The sequence below is a fragment of the Armigeres subalbatus genome, chromosome 1, assembly GCF_024139115.2.
Source record: "Armigeres subalbatus isolate Guangzhou_Male chromosome 1, GZ_Asu_2, whole genome shotgun sequence".
In the NCBI taxonomy this organism is placed as follows: Eukaryota; Metazoa; Arthropoda; class Insecta; order Diptera; family Culicidae; genus Armigeres; species Armigeres subalbatus.
In genome coordinates, this window is record NC_085139.1 from 44,496,706 (window position 1) to 44,515,926 (window position 19,221).

Sequence of the window (19,221 nt, forward strand, 5' to 3'; positions counted from 1 at the left end):
ATGGAGCTGAAATTTTCAGAGCTTGATTTTCTCACCCAAAGACACAATTCTGGGGGTGCCCTGTGAATTCGACAACATTTTTTCTCCCCATAGTAATCTGGGCCAGTCTATTCTCCATGTATCCGACCAAAACATCCTCCAGCAGATCCAAATACATTCCGTAGTTCATTTTTGTAGTTATAAAACATATTGGAAGCTTGGCACACCAACAAAATTTCCATCCAAAGTTTCGTTTGGATCTGACGACGCTCTTTTGGTTTAGATTATGCCAATAGCAGCTATAACAGTCCGGTCGTCAAGATTCTTTTTTTTTTCATATGAAAAAAAACAACGTTTTGCCACTCGGCTTTCCATTCCATGTAGGGAAGAACAGTCCAAAATGCATCCCTTTAGGTTTTTCGATGTTTTCAACAATAAAAAAAAGGTATCGAATCATTCCAACATTCAAATGCAAACTTTACAAAACCAGCCACATTTCACGATAATCTCCCATTTAAAACAGCAAGGTTTTTGTGATTTTTTAACGCACTGAAGATATGTTAATAAAATGACCCTAGATGAAATTTAGCTGTCAAAAATCAGTTTTAAGAGATAGAGCCTTGCTTTCTTAAGCAAAAATGTTCAAAATTAACTGTTCCATCCAGGAAAAATATTGCCCAGGTCAGGTTACGGGCATTGGGAGGATCTAAATCATCCAAACTAACCTTGAGTTCTAATTTTGATGTTCTAAGGAATCAACACCATTTTTTACCATATTCTGGTTAAATAATCTAAATTGAAATGCTTTATGATAATATCCAGCGTCTGTCCAGCAGTATAGCATATCTTTTCCAATATCTACGATACTCAAAACAGTTTTTGAACTCAGATCTAAATATTCAAATCGGTCAACAAAAAGATCTACGATGTTCCCATTATTGTTATGAGTTGGAACACTATTACAGACACACCACAGAATTCGTTCGACATCTACGACACTCCAAACTATCCTTGAGCTCAAATCTTAATATTCAAAAAGATCTACATGAAGATCTACGATGTTCCCACTATTTTTATGAGTTGGAACAGCTCCACAGTACCTCATTACAACATTACAGACACACCACAGAATTCGTTCGACATCTACGGCACTCCAAACTCTCCTTGAGCTCAAATCTTAATATTCAAATCGATCAGTATAAAGATCTTCGATGTCCTCACTAGTTTTATGAGTTGGAATAGCTCCAGGGTTCCTCATTACACCTTTACAGACATACCACAGAATTCGTTCGACATCTACGACACTCCAAGCTGTCTTTGAGCTCAGATCCCAATATTCAAATCGATAAACATGAAGATCTTTGAGGTCAACAAGAAGATGTACGATGGTCTAGCATGAATTTACCGCCAAAAAGTTGTATGGTGAAGGACATCTAGGGAAGATCCATATAGTACGTCATGCAGAACAATTACCATTTTCAACACCCCTCTCTTCTTCACCATACTTCTTGTAATGATCCTCTAGTTTTTTTTATTAATCGTCACGCAGTCCAGACCCCCTCGTCCCAGTAAGGATGTGACGTAGTTATGCGAGCATTTCTCGAAAAAAAATGACCTGTTACCAGTCTACTGAACATTTTTTTCGATGGAGAAGATTATTACTGAGAAACTATTGATTCCTTGTGGTACAATGCTTTCAAAAAGTTTACTCCTAGTGTGCTGCATGTTTGCAGCAGTGCACCAGAGCTTAACGTGTCGATTCGAAAGCTTTGCTGAAGCGCCTTCTGTTGACGATCTTGCAGAATCACATCCAATGGTTGCAGAGGAACTGAGAGATTAATTTTTTTTAACAACATGTTTTAGCTTTATTATATTTAATTAATTTTAATTATAATATTTAACTATATTACATTTAATTAATTTTGGCATAAGTATGGTGAAAAGCGTTTGAAATGAAAATTTGTGATATTATTCATAAGTAAACTACTTTACTCTTACATATAAATGTTAGTCTTAGTAACATCCACTTTCGTGCAATATTGAAAACAATTATATTGTCGATTGAATGTGTTGCGAGCTTTATTCAGTTCTAGGTACGCAAACCTCATTTTTTGTTTAGACTGTCATCTCATGATACCCCCTGGGTGGTTTCAATACTTATAGAAATGGTAAACAAACCGTAAAAAATATATAATATGTATAATAAGTATAAGGGAAGTAAGTACGAGAGTACCATCGCCTTCGGAGTGCAACTTACTCTAATTCTGATCGATTATGGAGTAGCAATAACTCGACTAAAATAAGAACTCCCCCTAAAAAATTAAAAATTCCATAAAAAATTGGAAATTTTCCATAAACAATTAGAAAGAAATCAGGGTATAAGCAATAAATAAATATAAAATTTCCACAAATAAAACAAAATTTTTATAAACAATTTAGAATTTTCCACAAAACAAAAATAAATAAGCACTTTAAAAAGCAAAAATTGCAATTATAAAAAAAAATCCCTAAAAAAAAATCAAAATGTTCAAAAAAAAAATACAAAATTTCCATAAAAAAATCAATATTAGCAATTAAAAATTATAAAATTTTCCACAAAATAAATATATTTTTTCAATTAAAAATTAAAAATTTTCCCCAAAAACATCAATAAAGAGCAATAAAACGATAAGAAAATTTCCATAAAGAAATATAAAAAAGCAATCAAACTGTGCTTTTTCCATAGATGACCCCTTCTTTAAAAGCGTTAAAAGTTCATATGTAAAATTTCATCAGCTTTATTGCTTTCTTGTATTTTTTTAATGGAAATTTTCTTATTTTTTTAATGCTCTTTATTTTTGTGGAAAATTTTGAATTTTTTGTGGAAAATTTTGTAATTGTTTATTGCTAATATGGATTTATTTATGGAATTTTTTTAATTTTTTCATGGAACATTTTGATTTCTTCATGGAAAATTCTTCTTTTATAATTGCTATTTTGTGTTTTTTTTTGTGGAAAATTCTTAATTGTTTATGGAAATTTTGTTTTATTTGTGGAAATTTTATATTTATTTATTGCTCATACCCTGATTTCTTTATTGGCAATTTCCTAATTGTTTAAGGAAAATTTCTATTTTTTTATGGAAATTTTATTTTGCTGCCCAATAATTCACATGTACAGCCATCAAGAGACACCGTGGTACCCGTAGACCAAGCTTTATTCTATAACACTATTGACGATAAAAGAAACTAAAAAATGTGGATGCGATGTTTGTGATAATAACACGTTTTTTTCGTACGTACGTACTGTGTACGTAAAGACTAACTAACAAGCAAGTTTGGGAACCTATACATAACTCTGTTATAGGATTCTGAAGTTCCCCAATTGATTCCGTAATGATGTTCCATGATGGTTCTCCAACTAGCAAACAAGCCTCAGAATCTATGAATCGCTCTGTTGGTCTTTAAGATCCCAATATCTGATCTTATTTATGGTACCGTAGATATTCTGGAAATTTATTATTTGTATATACTGATGTAATGATGATGTCCCCTTGGGTTTCTACAACTGACACACACGTTCAGGATCCCATGTATCCCTTTGTTGGGCTCGTAGACCTCCAATATCTAAACTCAAGAATCGTTTGGAGTACCGTTGATTTTCTAGGAATGTTTAAATTTTCATATACTGGTGAAATGATGTCACATGGGGTTTTTCTAACTAACACATGAGCTGAGTAACCTTTGAATCACTCTGTTGGTCTTGTAGACCACCAAGACCTGAATTCAAGAATGATTTGGAGTACCCTAGATATTCTGGGAATATTGTATTTTGTATACACTGGTGTAATGATGTTCCATGGGGCTTCTCCAACTAACACACAAGCTCGAAATGAATGAAACACTCTGTTGGTCTTGAAGATCTCCAATATCTGAACTCAAGATTGATTTGGAGTACCGCAGAAACTCTGTGAATGTTGTGATTTGTATATACTGATGTAATGATGTCCCATGGGGTTGTTCCAACTAACATACAAGCTCAGCACCCTATGAATCACTCTGTCGGTGTTGTTGGCCTCCAAGATCTGAACTCAAGAATTGTTTGGAGAACACTGCGATTTGATAAAAATAGTTCAAATATGTCTCAAGTAGCATTGCCAACTTCAAATTAGGATTGAGGCCCCGTAAAACGCTTTGTTCTTTATGTACATCATCAAGATCTGAACTCAAGGAAGGTTTGAAAGCCTTAGAAGATCTAAAAAAAAAACTCACACCCCATATTTCTACTCGTTCATGGTTTGCATCCGTTTTTTAAGCAGAATGTCTAAAATTTATGTTGATATACGACGAAAAAAATCCGTATTGAATCGGAAAGCTCTGAATTTAAGCCATTAGGCCGAAAGTCATAAGGTCATTAGGCCGAATGATCATATTATATTCTTTCTTCCTTCTCTCTTCTTTTATTTTTCATGTTCTATTCATGTTCTTCCTTCTTCGTTTTTCTTTCTTCTTTCTTCTGACTACTTTCTTTTTACTTTTTCTCTCTTTCTTCTTTCGTCTTTCTTCTTTCTTTTTTCTTCTTCCTTCTTTCTTCTATCATTTTTCTTCTATCTTCTTTCTTCTCCCTTCTTTCTTCTATCTTCTTTCTTCTTTCTTCCTTTTTTCCCCTTCCCTCTCCCTTTCATCTTCTTCCATCTTTCTTCTTCCTTTCTTCCTTCTTCCTTCTTCCTTTCTTTTTCCTTATTTTCTCTTTTTTCGTGCCTACTCCTTTTGCCCGCTTTCTTCTTGCTACTTAATTTTTCTTTCTTTCTTCTCATGTCTTCTTTTTCATTTCTCATTTCATACTTCTAACTTCTTACTTCCTTCTTCTCACTTCTCAATTCTCTTTTTTTCCTTCTCACTTCATAATTCTCATTTTCACTTCCCATTTATCACTTCTCACTTTTAACTTCACATTTCTACTTCTCTTACTACTCATTTTTTCATGGGAAACTGTCAAAACGTACGCAAACGTATCCATTGTGCGGGGCTCCAAACGCTTGTTGTCATAGGAGTTCAAATTTATATTCGCTGACCAGGACCCTTCAATGAGGGCCGAAGAGGTCACATCTTTTCCAATCATCCGCAAAGCAAGCAGTAGCGGAATAATCATCACATGGCCAACCTGTTTGCTACATCATCCTCCAGCGGATAAGTTGGGAGATATTTTAAATGATGTCTTGACTCGTGTAAGAGGAACTTGATCATATTTGAACATGATGTAATAGTGTCTACACTTCAACAACGGAAGCATATAATGATGTATCCGTGATTAATGTTCTGAAATATCTTGTTTTCTATGTATGCGTTAACAATTTTGCTGAACTAGTGTTTTTTTAGGTACCACTTGCCCCGAGGTACTTTACCCAAATATTGCGCATAAGCCCCAAAATTTATTCTCACCTTTAGGTTTCCGCGCCGAGCACTCAGCGCCAGACTCGGCGACAAGGAGATAAAGGTCAAGTTGGTACTCCTGATTTTTTGACAACTGATGTCGATGGGTTGTGTGAGTGCACCGGTGTCAAAAAATAGAGCTTTTAGCTGAAAATTTAATTGTCAAATGCACATTTTGACAGTAATATAGATGTATGAGTGAATAAAATGTGCAAATGCTCTATCGCGGAAGCAATCGCTGAAGATAAGTGTCAATGATTTCAGTGACGAAACGAAAAGTTTCAATGCAAAAAGCAATAACAAATCCAAAACCATATGAATTTATGGTTATTTAAAAATATGAATAAGAAAATGGCTCATCAAATTTTATGATTCTTAAAATATTGTTGATAATCTCTACAATTGAACAATAAAAACTATCATTGATCTAGCGCTGATGCTCATATGAATTTTTTTAAAACATTCTCCTAGATGTATTTAAAGTTAACAATAAGTCCAAATGAATGTTTCTTGTAGATTTCTTTTGACACACCGGGATAAAATACAACTTTTCCATAAACTCACATTAAAACCGCAATGAATCTTTTGAGTCTCAGTTAAATTTTTACGTTCTGGAATAAAACTAATTCATATCTGTCAAACATGAAACCCATTCGATGGAAAAAATCAAGTCAAGTCGATCTTTCAAATGGAAGTACACGATAACCTATAAAAATAGTAAATTAGGTGCAATTCCAAAAACCGTTAGTTCTTCCAAGGAACACTAGAACAGTTGGAGGATGAGTTTCTACGATAATGTCAACCGGAACGAAGATACGCTTGCAGACGCAGTACATCTTCTTCCATTTATCGTCCGGCATCGATGACTCCAACTGGTACAGCTTTCCCACCAGGTGTTTTTTCGGCCAACGGAGGATGGCTTTTGCTTCCCACTCACTGAGGATAACACTGAAACAGATTTCTTTATCATCAATTCCTCCCGAAGTATTTCTTAATTGATGGCCGGGAAGATGAAGGCTAGTGAAAAGGGTTTTGGTTTCAGTAAGTCCGGTGAGCGCTTCTATGACACACATCCCCACACTACATGAGTTGCAGATTTCCGTTTTGCCCTTACTCAGAAAAAAATAATGTTTGGACCACCTTAAATAGCATATTGTGAATAAGATTATGAGATTCTTTATTTAATTCGCAAAAAATAATTATCATGAGCTTTAAAGTGAACAAATATTATTAAAAATTTAGATTTAGAACCCAAAACCAAAACAAACAGCCGTCAAAATATTCACAGATAACCCACTCTTATTCAAGAGTGCCATAAAGGCACTGGCACGGTACTGGTAATGGGTTTAAACTAGATGACACAATTTTAACACAATTTTTTCCAAGAGAAAATTGTTTTATTAAAAACTGGATTAATTTGTAATGGTTTTATTCAAAGTAAAATAATAAAAATGATGATTTTGCTATTTTGCTTGATTGAAAATCAACAACCATATTGGAAATTTCGGATTGGTTATAAATTATATCGCAAATTACAACTCTTATAACCTGAATTTCATTGTAAAACCAAATTTAATCTATGTTACAATGAACTCTTTCATAAATTTACTATGTATGAACAATTTTTGCGTTAGAATACAAGAGTGCTTCGATTATTGTAATATTTGAATATTCATTATTCTGCAATATTTTCACAGCGCTAGTCGATTTTTCATAGTTTTACGTAAAAATCGACAGTAAATTTTGAAGCGCAAGTTCTTTCTTTGTATTTTTTAAATAAAATTTGCAAGCATATGAAATGTATTATTGGTTTTTAGAGACATGGCGACAATTATTTTGCATGAAATATTTACATTTTATTATTCTCTATGATTTCCCTTTTTATTTTTATTAATAAATATGATTAGGTCTGAAGCATTCTCAAATAAGAGTATTATGAAATAGTTTGTGGTTAAAAAGACTTTGAAATAGTTTTATGGAGGATTAGAAAACCATGAGAAATTCGTTTTGCATAGATCTGAATAGTTTTAAGATATTCTTATTCTATTTCTTCACAACTTCTTGTAGAGTGGGCCAAATTGAGTTTATAGATGATTTATGGTTTATGGTTTATGATTTATAGTTTATTAAGGCGTTGAAAGAATTTTAGATTTATTTCTGGTTTTATCCAGTGGTACTTACACTCTACTTCAGATGTGCCTTAAAGCAATATTTGCTACTTGGGTATAACTTCACTGAAAGGAGCAGGTTTTTCTAAAATAATTCGAAATAATTTCAGTAATCGATAACGGTTAACGAATTTCTTTTTTGAAAATCGTACAGTTTCCCATATTAATAATTGAGTTGTGCATTGTTCATAGATTTTTCTTATCTTCACCTGTTTATTGTGATATTCTGGTAGTTAGTTCACCAACAAATTTTCGATCAGGACTGTAACCATGAAAAGACTTGAACTCATCGTTCACGCAATAACTACACAGAGACTGTCCGGCATAAATACCCGCACTGTTGCCTCAAGATAATCCTGCACCGAAGTGTAGCCCTAGATGCAATACCACGTCGAGGACGAATATGTACGGGATTTCTCCTTCGAGCCGGAAATTATCTTAAGACGCAAGGACTCTCTGTACATCCAGCGGGAAAAGTACCAACACCGCAAGCGACTGAAGCGGAAACAGCTGAAACAGAAGCACATCGTTTCGATCTCGGAAGCCTACGACCCTGACCTTTACGAGGCGGGACAAAGTACTGCTGCTTGCGGTGGTGGTGGCAGTCGGTCGCCGAGTGACGTCGAGATAAGCTGTTCGCAAGCCGAGGACGCTTCTCCGACTAATACCGGCGGCGGCAGCAGGTGGATCAACAACGGTGATGATTTGGACTCGGACGATAAGGAGGAAATCCAACGCAGTCCAGTTGACATAGAGTTAGAGGAATTTTACTACGTAAGTTAGTCACACGGAGGAGATTTGCTTGTTGTGGCTGAGTTCCTATTTTGACGCTTTTTGACTCCAGTTATAAATTGTGCTTTCGATATCTGGAAAATAATCAAAATTCCGCCGTCACGGGTGTTGCTGCTAAGTTCTGACAGGCTTAAATTTTGAATTCCATCATGTTATACGTATCGATATGAGTTAATTAGGCCAGACATCATCCCATCACAATTGAAATAATTCTCAAATTTTCTTAACATCAGAACTGTTTGGTCATTATTTTATACATTACTTGTAATTTAGAACAAATGAAAAATGATCATAGGAAATTTGTAGAATGATTACCAAATTTATCTGCTTTTGATAATTCAATGAAATCATCTAACTTAAAAAAAAAACAATGAAAATGGCCTCTATTTGACTAAGTCACTCAACCATGAAATGGTTTCTGCACACGGTAGTTTTACCCCAAAACATCACAGCGAAAAATTCCGCCTCCCCAAACCAGACGTGTCCACCCGTTCAGAGATTGTCGTGATCTTGATCGTGACATTCCCAGCCTACGGTGTGGTGCGTGCCAGCAGTAGGGAAAGAAAAGCGGAAAACGGCCAGCATGACCGTCGCGTCGCTAGATTTTTCCCACGCTTTCTTCCTATCATAATCTTGTTTTGTTTTTTTTTTCGCACAAGCTATTTTAACTTCTCGTCGGACTAACTACGACGGTGGCCGCCGACTGAGCAGATTGTTGGATGGGATTTTCGCAATATTTCTTTTTTTCTTACTTTTGTTATTGTTTTATTTTCGGTACCAAGCGTTCTGTGTGTTTTTACGTTTAATGCCGTCTCGCCATGGGGTCGTTGTGTGCTGTATTTTGTCATGAATGGATTAATGTTATATTTACGTACTAGTTTATTTGTGGACGCTGTAGCGCCCGTGGCAAGTGTTTTTTTCAATCAAAATTTTCAATGTCTGTTGTCTGTGATTTTTTTCATCAAATGCTGTGTCTGGTTGTCTAAGGTTGTCACTGGTTTTGTTTTCTGCATCTGATAGTAAAAAAGAATTAAAGTGTCAAATATTTTATTTTTTTGTGAGAATTTCCCGCGTGCTGCGTCTGGTTGGCTAGTCACCGGACAGACAAACAGGGCTATTATATATAGTATGTGCATTAGACTGGCCCAGGAAACAAAAGTTGTCTAATTCCACAGGGCACCCCAGGATTGTGTCTTTGTGTGAGAAAATCAATCTCTGAAAATTTCAGCTCAATCGCTTGTTGCATAAGCTGGCGCATTTGATTTGAAGTTTGTATGGGGATTTCAGCCAAAATGTATAGGAAAATACACCTCCGTCACTCATTCGATCTGGAAATTGGTTCTGATTGCTCGATTGACCTCAGAATTGCAAAAACGGCAGTTGGTATGCTACAGAGCAATTTCACAGAACATTGTATGACGATTAAATAAACTTTTATATGGGTTTCGGCTGATGCGATTCGATCAAAAAACCCAAAAATACACAAATCAGCTCCTAATAATTCAGCCGAAAATTATATAAAAGTTCATTTAATCATCTTGCAATATTCTGTGAAATTGTTCTGTAGCATACCAACTGCCGTTTTTGCAATTCTGAGGTCAATCGAGCAATCAGAACCAATTTGCAGATCGAATGAGTGACGGAGGTGTATTTTCCTATACATTTTGGCTGAAATCCCCATACAAACTTCAAATCAAATGCGCCAGCTTATGCAACAAGCGATTGAGCTGAAATTTTCAGAGATTGATTTTCTCACCCAAAGACACAATTCTGGGAGGTGCCCCGTGGAATTCGACAACATTTTTTTCTCCCCATAGTAATCTGGGCCAGTCTAATGTGCATCTGATTTTTACGAAAAAAAATCACTGACAATGATGATATCGTAATCGCGGAGATCACTTCTTATTTTTTAAGGGGAACTATTTTATTTTCTATTTCACACTACCATATTTATCTTTTTTGCTAATTTGTTCCTTGCTCTTTGCTTTATTATACTCTTCGAATCATTTTTGAAAATCATTTATGAAAGGCAGACCGCAGTTGTGCAGTGCGGTTGTTTCTCTTCTTCGCTGAAGGAAGTTTTTAATACTCCCCGAAGCTATTTTGATTTCCACAGTGCTTCTCAGCGCTATTTGTACCTACTGATCCCGTTACAATCTTTGCTTGGACCCGTGCCTTCGTTTTACGTTGGACCCGGAATTTTACTTCCGCAAAAATTCCGACAAGCGTTCTGAAAAAAAAAAACTCATAGAAGGTCACGTCTCCACGCTCAGCAATGAGCATTAATAAAAACAAGAGGAAGGGTGAGTCTCAGTATTATCCACTTCCTTCTAAGAAACAAGGTTTCAGGACCGTTCTGCTAAAGCGCGGACAAAATAGAAGGAAGCTGGAGACTTCAGATATTTCTTCTAACTCTAACATTGTAAATAATTCTTCTCCTATCGAACTGAGCAATCTGACGAAATTGAGCAAATTGAATCTACCTCTAGTCCAGGTGATTCGATTCAGGCAAAGAAGCAAAGGATTCCGCAAATTGTGGTATATGTTGCCGAGTTTTCTGGTTTTCGGAATGAGTTTTTGAGTAACCTTCAGGGGATGAAGGTTTCATCACCCATTACCAGGAAGGGTGACTGCCATGTTTTGCCGGGATCCTTTGAAGATCGCAAACGTCTTTTTCAGTATTTGACTGAGAAGCGATATAAGTTTTTCACATACGACGACAAAACTGAACGATTGTTCAAAGTCGTCCTAAAAGGTCTCCTCAGTGATGATAAATCACTGGATGAGATCAAGATGGAAATTTCACATTTGGGCCAGTACAAGTAATTATAATGAAGGAATGATTTCCCAAGAATTTTATTCAGTTCAACTCAACAAAATGAAACTAACTAAAGTGAAATGTTTGGAAAAGGCCTGTAATATGTCGCATGTCCGAGTTACATGGGAACATTACCACAGACCTGGTGAAAGAACCCCCACTCAGTGCCGTAAGTGCTAAAAGTGGAGTCATGGAACCAAACATTGCCACATGGATGCTAAATGCATGATTTGTGGTGTAACCGCCTGTCCTTTGAGAGAAGATTCCAAGAATTTCAAATGTGGGAATGCCCTTTACACAAAAAAGTTTTGAATTCACGTTCAAAATTGATGATTCCTATGGATTCCACGTCAAGTAATGAAGTCTCCTTGAACACTTACATAATTTGGTTGTTTACATATGATAAACTGGAAGATTCCGAATATGACGAAATATGCTATTCTATTTATTATTATAAGTTTTCTTTTTTCCTATAACGCCATCGCGGATTCTCTATACTCCTAATGACAATAAAAGAAACGACATTATTTGTTTTTTTATGCATTTTTATAGAGTCAGGGTTTTGTTTTCTGAGAAACAGATAAACGATGCATTCTGCACAAGAAGCGACTAGAACAATGAGAGCAGCTGGCATTAAATCGGTTAGTGATGCTTCAAAGCTGCGAAACGAAATTGTTGGAATGCACTCCAGTGAACCTGTCTTGCAAAATTATGAATTTTCACAAGTTGCAAGATGGGCTTCGAAATCAAACAAAAAATGGTCACTTGCCCAAGGAAACCAGGTCCCGGAAGACGCCGTAAAGCTGGACAATTCAATTATAAACTTTCGAAATGGGCAGTGTGCTGATTTGTGCTAATTTTGTAAAATCATGCAGTTTGACAAGACGCTAGAAGTTGATTGAAAATCGTCCAAGATGTCGCAAGATGGGTTCCAAATTTGTACGAAAAGTGGCCACTTCCCCAAGGGAATCCCGGAGGGTGGCCAAGTCGATTATCATAAAGTCATAAAGTTTGACATGTCGCAAGATGGGTTCCAAGATTGAACGAAAAGTGGCCACTTCCCCAAAGGAACCAGATTGAAAATTGTCGAAATCTACTCCAGTGTACATATTTTGTAAAATCATGAAGCCTCCTTGAAAGAGGCTCGGAGCCTCCTTTCAAGAGGCTCGGAGCCTCCTTTCAAGAGGCTCGGAAGCTTCCTTTCAAGAGGCTCAGAGCCTCCTTTCAAGAGGCTCGGAAGCTTTCTTTCAAGAGGCTCAGAAGGCTCCTTTCAAGAGGCTCAGAAGCCTCCTTTCAAGAGGCTCAGGCTCCTTTCAAGAGGTTCGAAAGGCCTCCTGTCAAAAGGCTCAGAAGCCTCCTTTCAAAGAGGCTCAGAAGCCTCCTTTCAAGAGGCTTTGAGCCTTCTTTCATTGAAAGGAGGCCTCCTTTCAAGAGGCTCAAGCCTCCTGAAAGAAGGCTATGAGCCTCTTGAAAGGAGGCTTCCTAGCCTTTTGAAAGGAGGCTTCTGAGCCTCATGAAAGGATTCTCTGAGCTCTTAAAGGAGGCTTTCAGGCCTCTTGAAAGGAGGCTCTGAGCCTCTTGAAAGGCTGAGCCTCTTGAAAGGAGGCTGAGAGGCCTCTTGAAAGGAGGCTTCCAGCCTCTGAAAGAGAGGCCTCTGAAAGGAGGCTTCCAGGCCTCTTGAAAGGAGGCTTCCAGGCCTCTTGAAAGGAGGCTTGAGCCTCTTGAAAGGAGGCTTCTGAGCCTCTTGAAGGAGGCTTCTGAGCCTCTTGAAAGGGAGGCTTCTGAGCCTCTTGAAAGGAGGCTGAGCCTCTTGAAAGGAGGCTTCTGAGCCTCTTGAAAGGAGGCTTCCGAGCCTCTTGAAAGGAGGCTGGGCCTCTTGAAAGGGCTTGAGCCTCTTGAAAGGGAGGCTGCTGAGCCTCTTGAAAGGAGGCTGGAGCCTCTTGAAAGGAAGCTGCTGAGCCTCTTGAAAGGAGGCTGCTGAGGCCCTCTTGAAAGGAGGCTGCCGAGCCTCTTGAAAGGGAGGCTGCTGGGCCTCTTGAAAGGAGGCTGCCGAGCCTCTTGAAAGGAGGCTGCCAGGCCTCTTGAAAGGAGGCTGCTGAGCCTCTTGAAAGGAGGCTGCTGAGGCCTCTTGAAAGGAGGCTGCTGAGCCTCTTGAAAGGAGGCTGCCAAGCCTCTTGAAAGGAGGCTGCTGAGCCTCTTGAAAGGAAGCTGCTGAGCTCTTGAAAGGAGGCTGCTGAGCCTCTTGAAAGGAGGCTGCCGAGCCTCTTGAAAGGAGGCTGCCGAGCCTCTTGAAAGGAGGCTGCCAGGCCTCTTGAAGGGAGGCTGCTGAGCGTCTTGAAAGGAGGCTGCCGAGGCCTCTTGAAAGGAGGCTGCTGAGCCTCTTGAAAGGAGGCTGCTGAGCCTCTTGAAAGGAGGCTGCTGAGCCTCTTGAAAGGAGGCTGCCCTTTCAAGAGGCTCAAAGCCTCTTTCAGGGCTGAAAGCCTCCTTTCAAATGGCTCGGAATCCTCCTTTCATGAGCCTCTTGAAAGGAGGCTTCCGAGCCTCTTGAAAGGAGGCTTCCGAGCCTCTTGAAAGGAGGCTTCCAGGCCTCTTGAAGGAGGCTTCCTGAGGCCTCTTGAAAGGAGGCTTCTGAGCCTCTTGAAAGGAGGCTTCGAGGCCTCTTGAAAGGAGGCTTCCAGGCCTCTTGAAAGGAGGCTTCCAGGCCTCTTGAAGGAGGCCTGAGCCTCTTGAAAGGAGGCTTCTGAGCCTCTTGAAAGGAGGCTCTGAGCCTCTTGAAAGGAGGCTTGAGCCTCTTGAAAGGAGGCCTGAGCCTCTTGAAAGGAGGCTCTGAGCCTCTTGAAAGGAGGCTGAGCCTCTTGAAAGGAGGCTTCCGAGCCTCTTGAAAGGAGGCTTCTGAGCCTTCTTGAAAGGAGGCTTCTGAGCCTCTTGAAAGGAGGCTTCCAGGCCTCTTGAAAGGAGGCTCTGAGGCCTCTTGAAAGGAGGCTTGAGCCTCTTGAAAGGAGCCTTCCGAGGCCTCTTGAATGGAGGCTCTGAGCCTCTTGAAAGGAGGCTTCCAGGCCTCTTGAAAGGAGGCTTTGAGCCTCTTGAAAGGAGGCTTCCTGAGCCTCTTGAAGGAGGCTTCCAGGCCTCTTGAAAGGGGAGGCTTGAGCCTCTTGAAAGGAGGCTTGAGGCCTCTTGAAAGGGAGGCTTCTGAGCCTCTTGAAGGAGGCTTCCGAGCCTCTTGAAAGGAGGCTGTGAGCCTCTTGAAGGAGGCCTGAGCCTCTTGAAAGGAGGCTTCCTGAGCCTCTTGAAAGGAGGCCTCTGGAGCCTCTTGAAGGAGGCTTCCGGGCCTCTTGAAAGGAGGCTTCCAGGCCTCTTGAAAGGAGGCTTCCGAGCCTCTTGAAAGGAGGCTTCCAGGAGTCTTGAAAGGAAAGGAGGCTCTGAGCCTCTTGAAAGGGGCTTCCAGGCCTCTTGAAAGGAGGCTTCCGGAGCCTCTTGAAAGGAGGCCTGAGCCTCTTGAAAGGAGGCTTCCGAGGCCTCTTGAAAGGAGGCTTCCAGGCCTCTTGAAGGAGGCTTGAGGCCTCTTGAAGGAGGCTGAGCCTCTTGAAGGAGGCTTCCAGGCCTCTTGAAGGAGGCTTCCTGAGCCTCTTGAAGGAGGCTTCCAGGCCTCTTGAAGGAGGCTTCCGAGGCCTCTTGAAGGAGGCTTCCGAGCCTCTTGAAGGAGCTGGGCCTCTTGAAAGGAGGCTTGAGCCGAGGCCTCTTGAAAGGAGGCCTGGGCCTCTTGAAGGAGGCTGAGGCCTCTTGAAGGAGGCTTCCAGGCCTCTTGAAGGAGGCTGAGGCCTCTTGAAAGAGGCCTCTTGAAGCAGGCCTCCTTCCAAAGGCTCCTTTAAAGAGGCTCAGGCTTATCCTTTCAAAGCCTCCTTTCCAAGAGGCTCGGAAGCCTCCTTTCATGAGGCTCGGAAGCCTTCTTTCATGAGGCTCGGAAGCCTCCTTTCAAGAGGCTCGAAAGTCCCCTTTTTCAAAAGGCTCGAAAGCCCCCTTTTTCAAGAGGCTCGAAAGCCCCCATTTAAATGGCTCGGAATCCTCCTTCCATGAGGCTCAGAAGCCTCCTTTCAAGAGGCTAGGAAGCCTCTCATCATGAGGCTAGAAAGCCCCCTTTTTCAAGAGGCTCGTTCCTCCTGGAATTTCTCCGGAAGTTCCTCCTGGAATTCCTCCAGAAGTTCCTCCTGGAATTCGTCCGGAAGTTCCTCCTGGAATTCCTCCGGAAGTTCCTCCTAGAATTCCTCCGGAAGTTTCTCCTAGAATTCTCCGATCCTTTCAGAGGCTCAGAGCCTCCTTTCAAGTAGCTCAGAAGCTACCTTTCAAGAGGCTTTGAAGCGACTTTTCAAGGAGCTCGGAAGCATCCTTCAAAAAGGCTCCTTTCAAGAGGCTTTGAAGCGACTTTTCAAGTAGCTCGGAAGCATCCTTCCGAAAGGCTCCTTTAAAGAGGCTCGGAAGCCTCCTTTCATGAGGCTCGGAAGCCTTCTTTCATGAAGCTCGGAAGCCTCCTTTCAAGAGGCTCGAAAGTCCCCTTTTTCAAGAGGCTCGAAAGCCCCCTTTTTCAAGAGGCTCGAAAGCCCCCTTTTAAATGGCTCGGAATCCTCCTTTCATGAGGCTTGGAAGCCTGCTTTCAAGAGGCTAGGAAGCCTCCTTTCAAGAGGCTAGGAAGCCTCCTTTCAAGAGGCTCGTTCCTCCTGAAATTCCTCCGGAAGTTCCTCCTGGAATTCCTCCAGAAGTTCCTCCTGGAATTCCTCCAGAAGTTCCTCCTGGAATTCCTCCGGAAGTTCCTCCTGGAATTCGTCCGGAAGTTCCTCCTGGAATTCTTCCGGAAGTTCCTCCTAGAATTCCTCCGGAAGTTCCTCCTAGAATTCCTCCGAGCCTTTCAAGAGGCTCGGAAGCCTACTTTCAAGAGTCTCGGAAGCCGCCTTCCAAGAGGCTCGGAAGCTACCTTTCAAGAAGCTCGGAAGTCCCAAGGGAACCTAGCCCCAGAATTTCCTGGCGGGTGGCCAAGTCGATTGAAGAATCGCCTCCAGTGTACATGTTTTGCAAAATCATAAAGTTTGACTTGTCGCAAGATGGGTTTCAAGATTGAACGAAAAATAGCCACTTCCCAAAAAAAAAAAAAAAGGTTGAAAATCGTTGAAATCTACTCCAGTGTACTTGTTTTGCAATATCATGAAGTTTGACATGTCGCAAGATGGGTTCCAAGATTGAACAAGGAGTGGCCACTTCCTTAAGGAAATAAGGCCCCGGATGTGCCCGAAGGAAGGCCAAGTTGATTGAAAATCGTCGAAATGTACTCCAGCGTACATGTTTTGCAAAATCATGAAGTTTGACATGTCATAAGATGGGATATGTTCCATTCCTCCTACTTTGTATCTTTCCACATATTGTTCATGTTCTAGCAATCGCAAGAACTGGAACTTGCATAGTTTTAGTAGGTAACTGTTAGAATTCGAAATGAGCGAAAAAGCTTGTTTCGGTATCCAATTAGAACATACTCACCCACCCTTTTATTACTATCACATTAGCAACATGTTAACCAAGACGAACCTCTCCCATAGAACCTAACCCCCAGATTCCAATGAAATTCCGCATGAACTCGTGGCAAGTGCAGAGGTGTTCTCGGCTTGCAGTGAGCGAGTGATTGCATCATCAATTCCTTCCGTATGGACGTGACCAGAACTCTCGAATTGTGCACATTATGGTTGGAGATCAAATCCTATTACCCGTAACGCTGGGTAGACACCTTTGCGTGGTGTGTTACGGTGTAATGGTCACATTGTCAGCTATAGGCAAATCCTGACCCAACGAATACCATCCCCAATATTCAACTACGTGGTACTTATCAGAGTGTCGCTGAGTTGGGGGCCTCTCATTAAGTAAGTGCTACATCAACACTTCTGCCCCTCCCAAGTTACGGTGAAGATGGGCATGGCAATGAATAATAATTTATATGCTTTTGTGATTTTTGAATGAAATCAAGGACCACACCCGCGTGACTTTTACCAATAAATATGAACACCTTAGCAAGCATAGTGCTAAAATCAGTCTATCTTTTTAATGCATATAAAGAAACTGTTCCCATTTCCATCTCACTTAACATATTCTCATTTCATCGCAAAAGAAAGCAACATGCGAAAAACGATTCATAACTTTGTAACACCTGGTAAAAATCGTTTACTCTTTAATGGGTACTTTTTCTTTGCTATCTCTTTCCTTCTGCTAAAAAATTCACCCATTTTGGAAGAATAAGTGGATGTACTCATTTAAATGAGTAGATCCACTTATTCTCCCAAAATGGGTAAATTTTCAGCAGAGAGACAGAGATAGCAAAGAAAAAGTACCCATTAATGAGTAAACGTGTTCTCCGTGCATCGATTCTTCACCAGAAAGCCAAAAATTGATGTATTAATTACGTTTCTAGTTAAGTTCATTGACTTCGACATTTTGAATCACCAAACGTCCTTCCCCGGTATTTTTGGTCATACTTCAAGTCGAATCTTAATGACCCATCAATCTCCCTTCGCATCTCGTGTAGTTTCTTCCATATGTCTAAGTTGAAATCGGAAATCCCGTACGCTGTTTCATTTCCACCAGAAAGCAATCAACGACCGTGTAGTACAACTGCAACGCTCATCCGTCCTAATAGATCATAGGCCGGTTGTTTATTTTGATCACTCCCAATTATAAATCTCCACCAGCGGACATCCAGGTGTGGCAGCTTGGTCGCGTCCCTCCGACGCTCTCCGCCCAAGTCGGTCACGTCGCATCGCACATTTATCTCATATTCCCAAAGGGATTGGCAAAGGGATAATCGTTTCTAAATCTGGATCTTGCCACACTCAGTCGTTGACTATCATTAGCCGAACTTTATTGCAAGTCTATACTTTGCTACGGGGGTAATTGTCTGGGACGCTCGAAATAATAGCAATGGACGGCTGCTGGCGTGCACGTGATGACGTTGTTTTGCATTCTACGCTAATGATCAACGTCGACCAACGACATCGGCGCGTCTTCCGACACTCTGGCTGCCTTCGCGGCAACAGTGTTGCCAGATGGAGGGTGGAATGTTTGGTTTGTTCTCGCGGCGATATGAAGCAATTAGGTAAATGTAATTGTATTTTTTTTTATTTAATGCATGATTTGCATGATTTTTTGTATGTTTCTTAATCTAACTGTGCATGACCTGTAAAGCTTTGCATGCAACGCGTACTTTGTACTTGTCAATTTTTTAATAACGCTTTTTATTTCAATTACCCACAGATGTATGGCCGTTATACCAAAGACCTAGGAGAATACGCCAAAGATGAAGCGCGAAGACTCAGACTTCTTGAACGAAGAAGAAAAAAAGACGATAAAGCAAGAAACAAGGTAATTATAAGCAAATGATCTTAGATATTACACTCCTCTAGTACCCACGATAGGAAATATTGGTTCAGGTCTATTAACAACATTCCTAGCGATAGCGTCGAGTGAGGTACATTGAGTGTAGTTATTCTTCTCTATCTAATAGAAAATTCAATATAATCAGAAGATTGGTTCCGCAAGTTTAAGAGACATGTAAGAACTTGTACTGCATTACACTGCACGAAATTGTATAATTTAAAAATTTAAATCTAGACATGCGATACAATACTAGTATAAAAATAATTGCAATGTGCATGCGATCCCAATGTGACATATCGCAATTAAAGAATGTTAGTCAAGCACTATACTATCAATCGATCATCCGATGACACCGAACAAGTGCTATGGACCTTACTTTATTTCTTACGCAATTCTGGAGAGTTTGAGATGTTAAACGAATGGATTTCAACACTGTTTAGTTTTGGTCTACCATAACGAAGATTCAAGAAAATGGCTTCAAACCAACCCGGAACCTTCATATGACCGGTTCGTTCCAAGCAAGGGCCCACCATTTCTCATGAAATGCTAAATAGTTTCGGACGAAGTTTCGAAGAAAAAACACTATACTGAATATTTTTGCCCTCTACCAGCGAATATTTTGGATGATTTGTCAAGGATTACCGAA

At 40.2% G+C, this 19,221-nt stretch overlaps 1 protein-coding gene across 15 annotated transcripts in view; it reads left to right on the forward strand.

The window, feature by feature from the left end:
- Nucleotides 1-19,221, forward strand: part of LOC134225024 (chloride channel protein 2-like) — a 248,182-nt gene that overhangs the window by 180,242 nt on the left and 48,719 nt on the right. For 9 of the 15 annotated variants that reach the window (XM_062704813.1, XM_062704818.1, XM_062704847.1 and 6 more), the window contains one exon: nucleotides 18,453-18,560. In XM_062704813.1, coding sequence (XP_062560797.1) covers nucleotides 18,453-18,560 — 108 coding nt within the window. Of the gene's footprint in view, nucleotides 1-7,784; nucleotides 8,333-18,452; nucleotides 18,561-19,221 lie in introns of those variants that run through there. The other 6 variants (XM_062704764.1, XM_062704804.1, XM_062704781.1 and 3 more) reach the window with 4 other exon arrangements.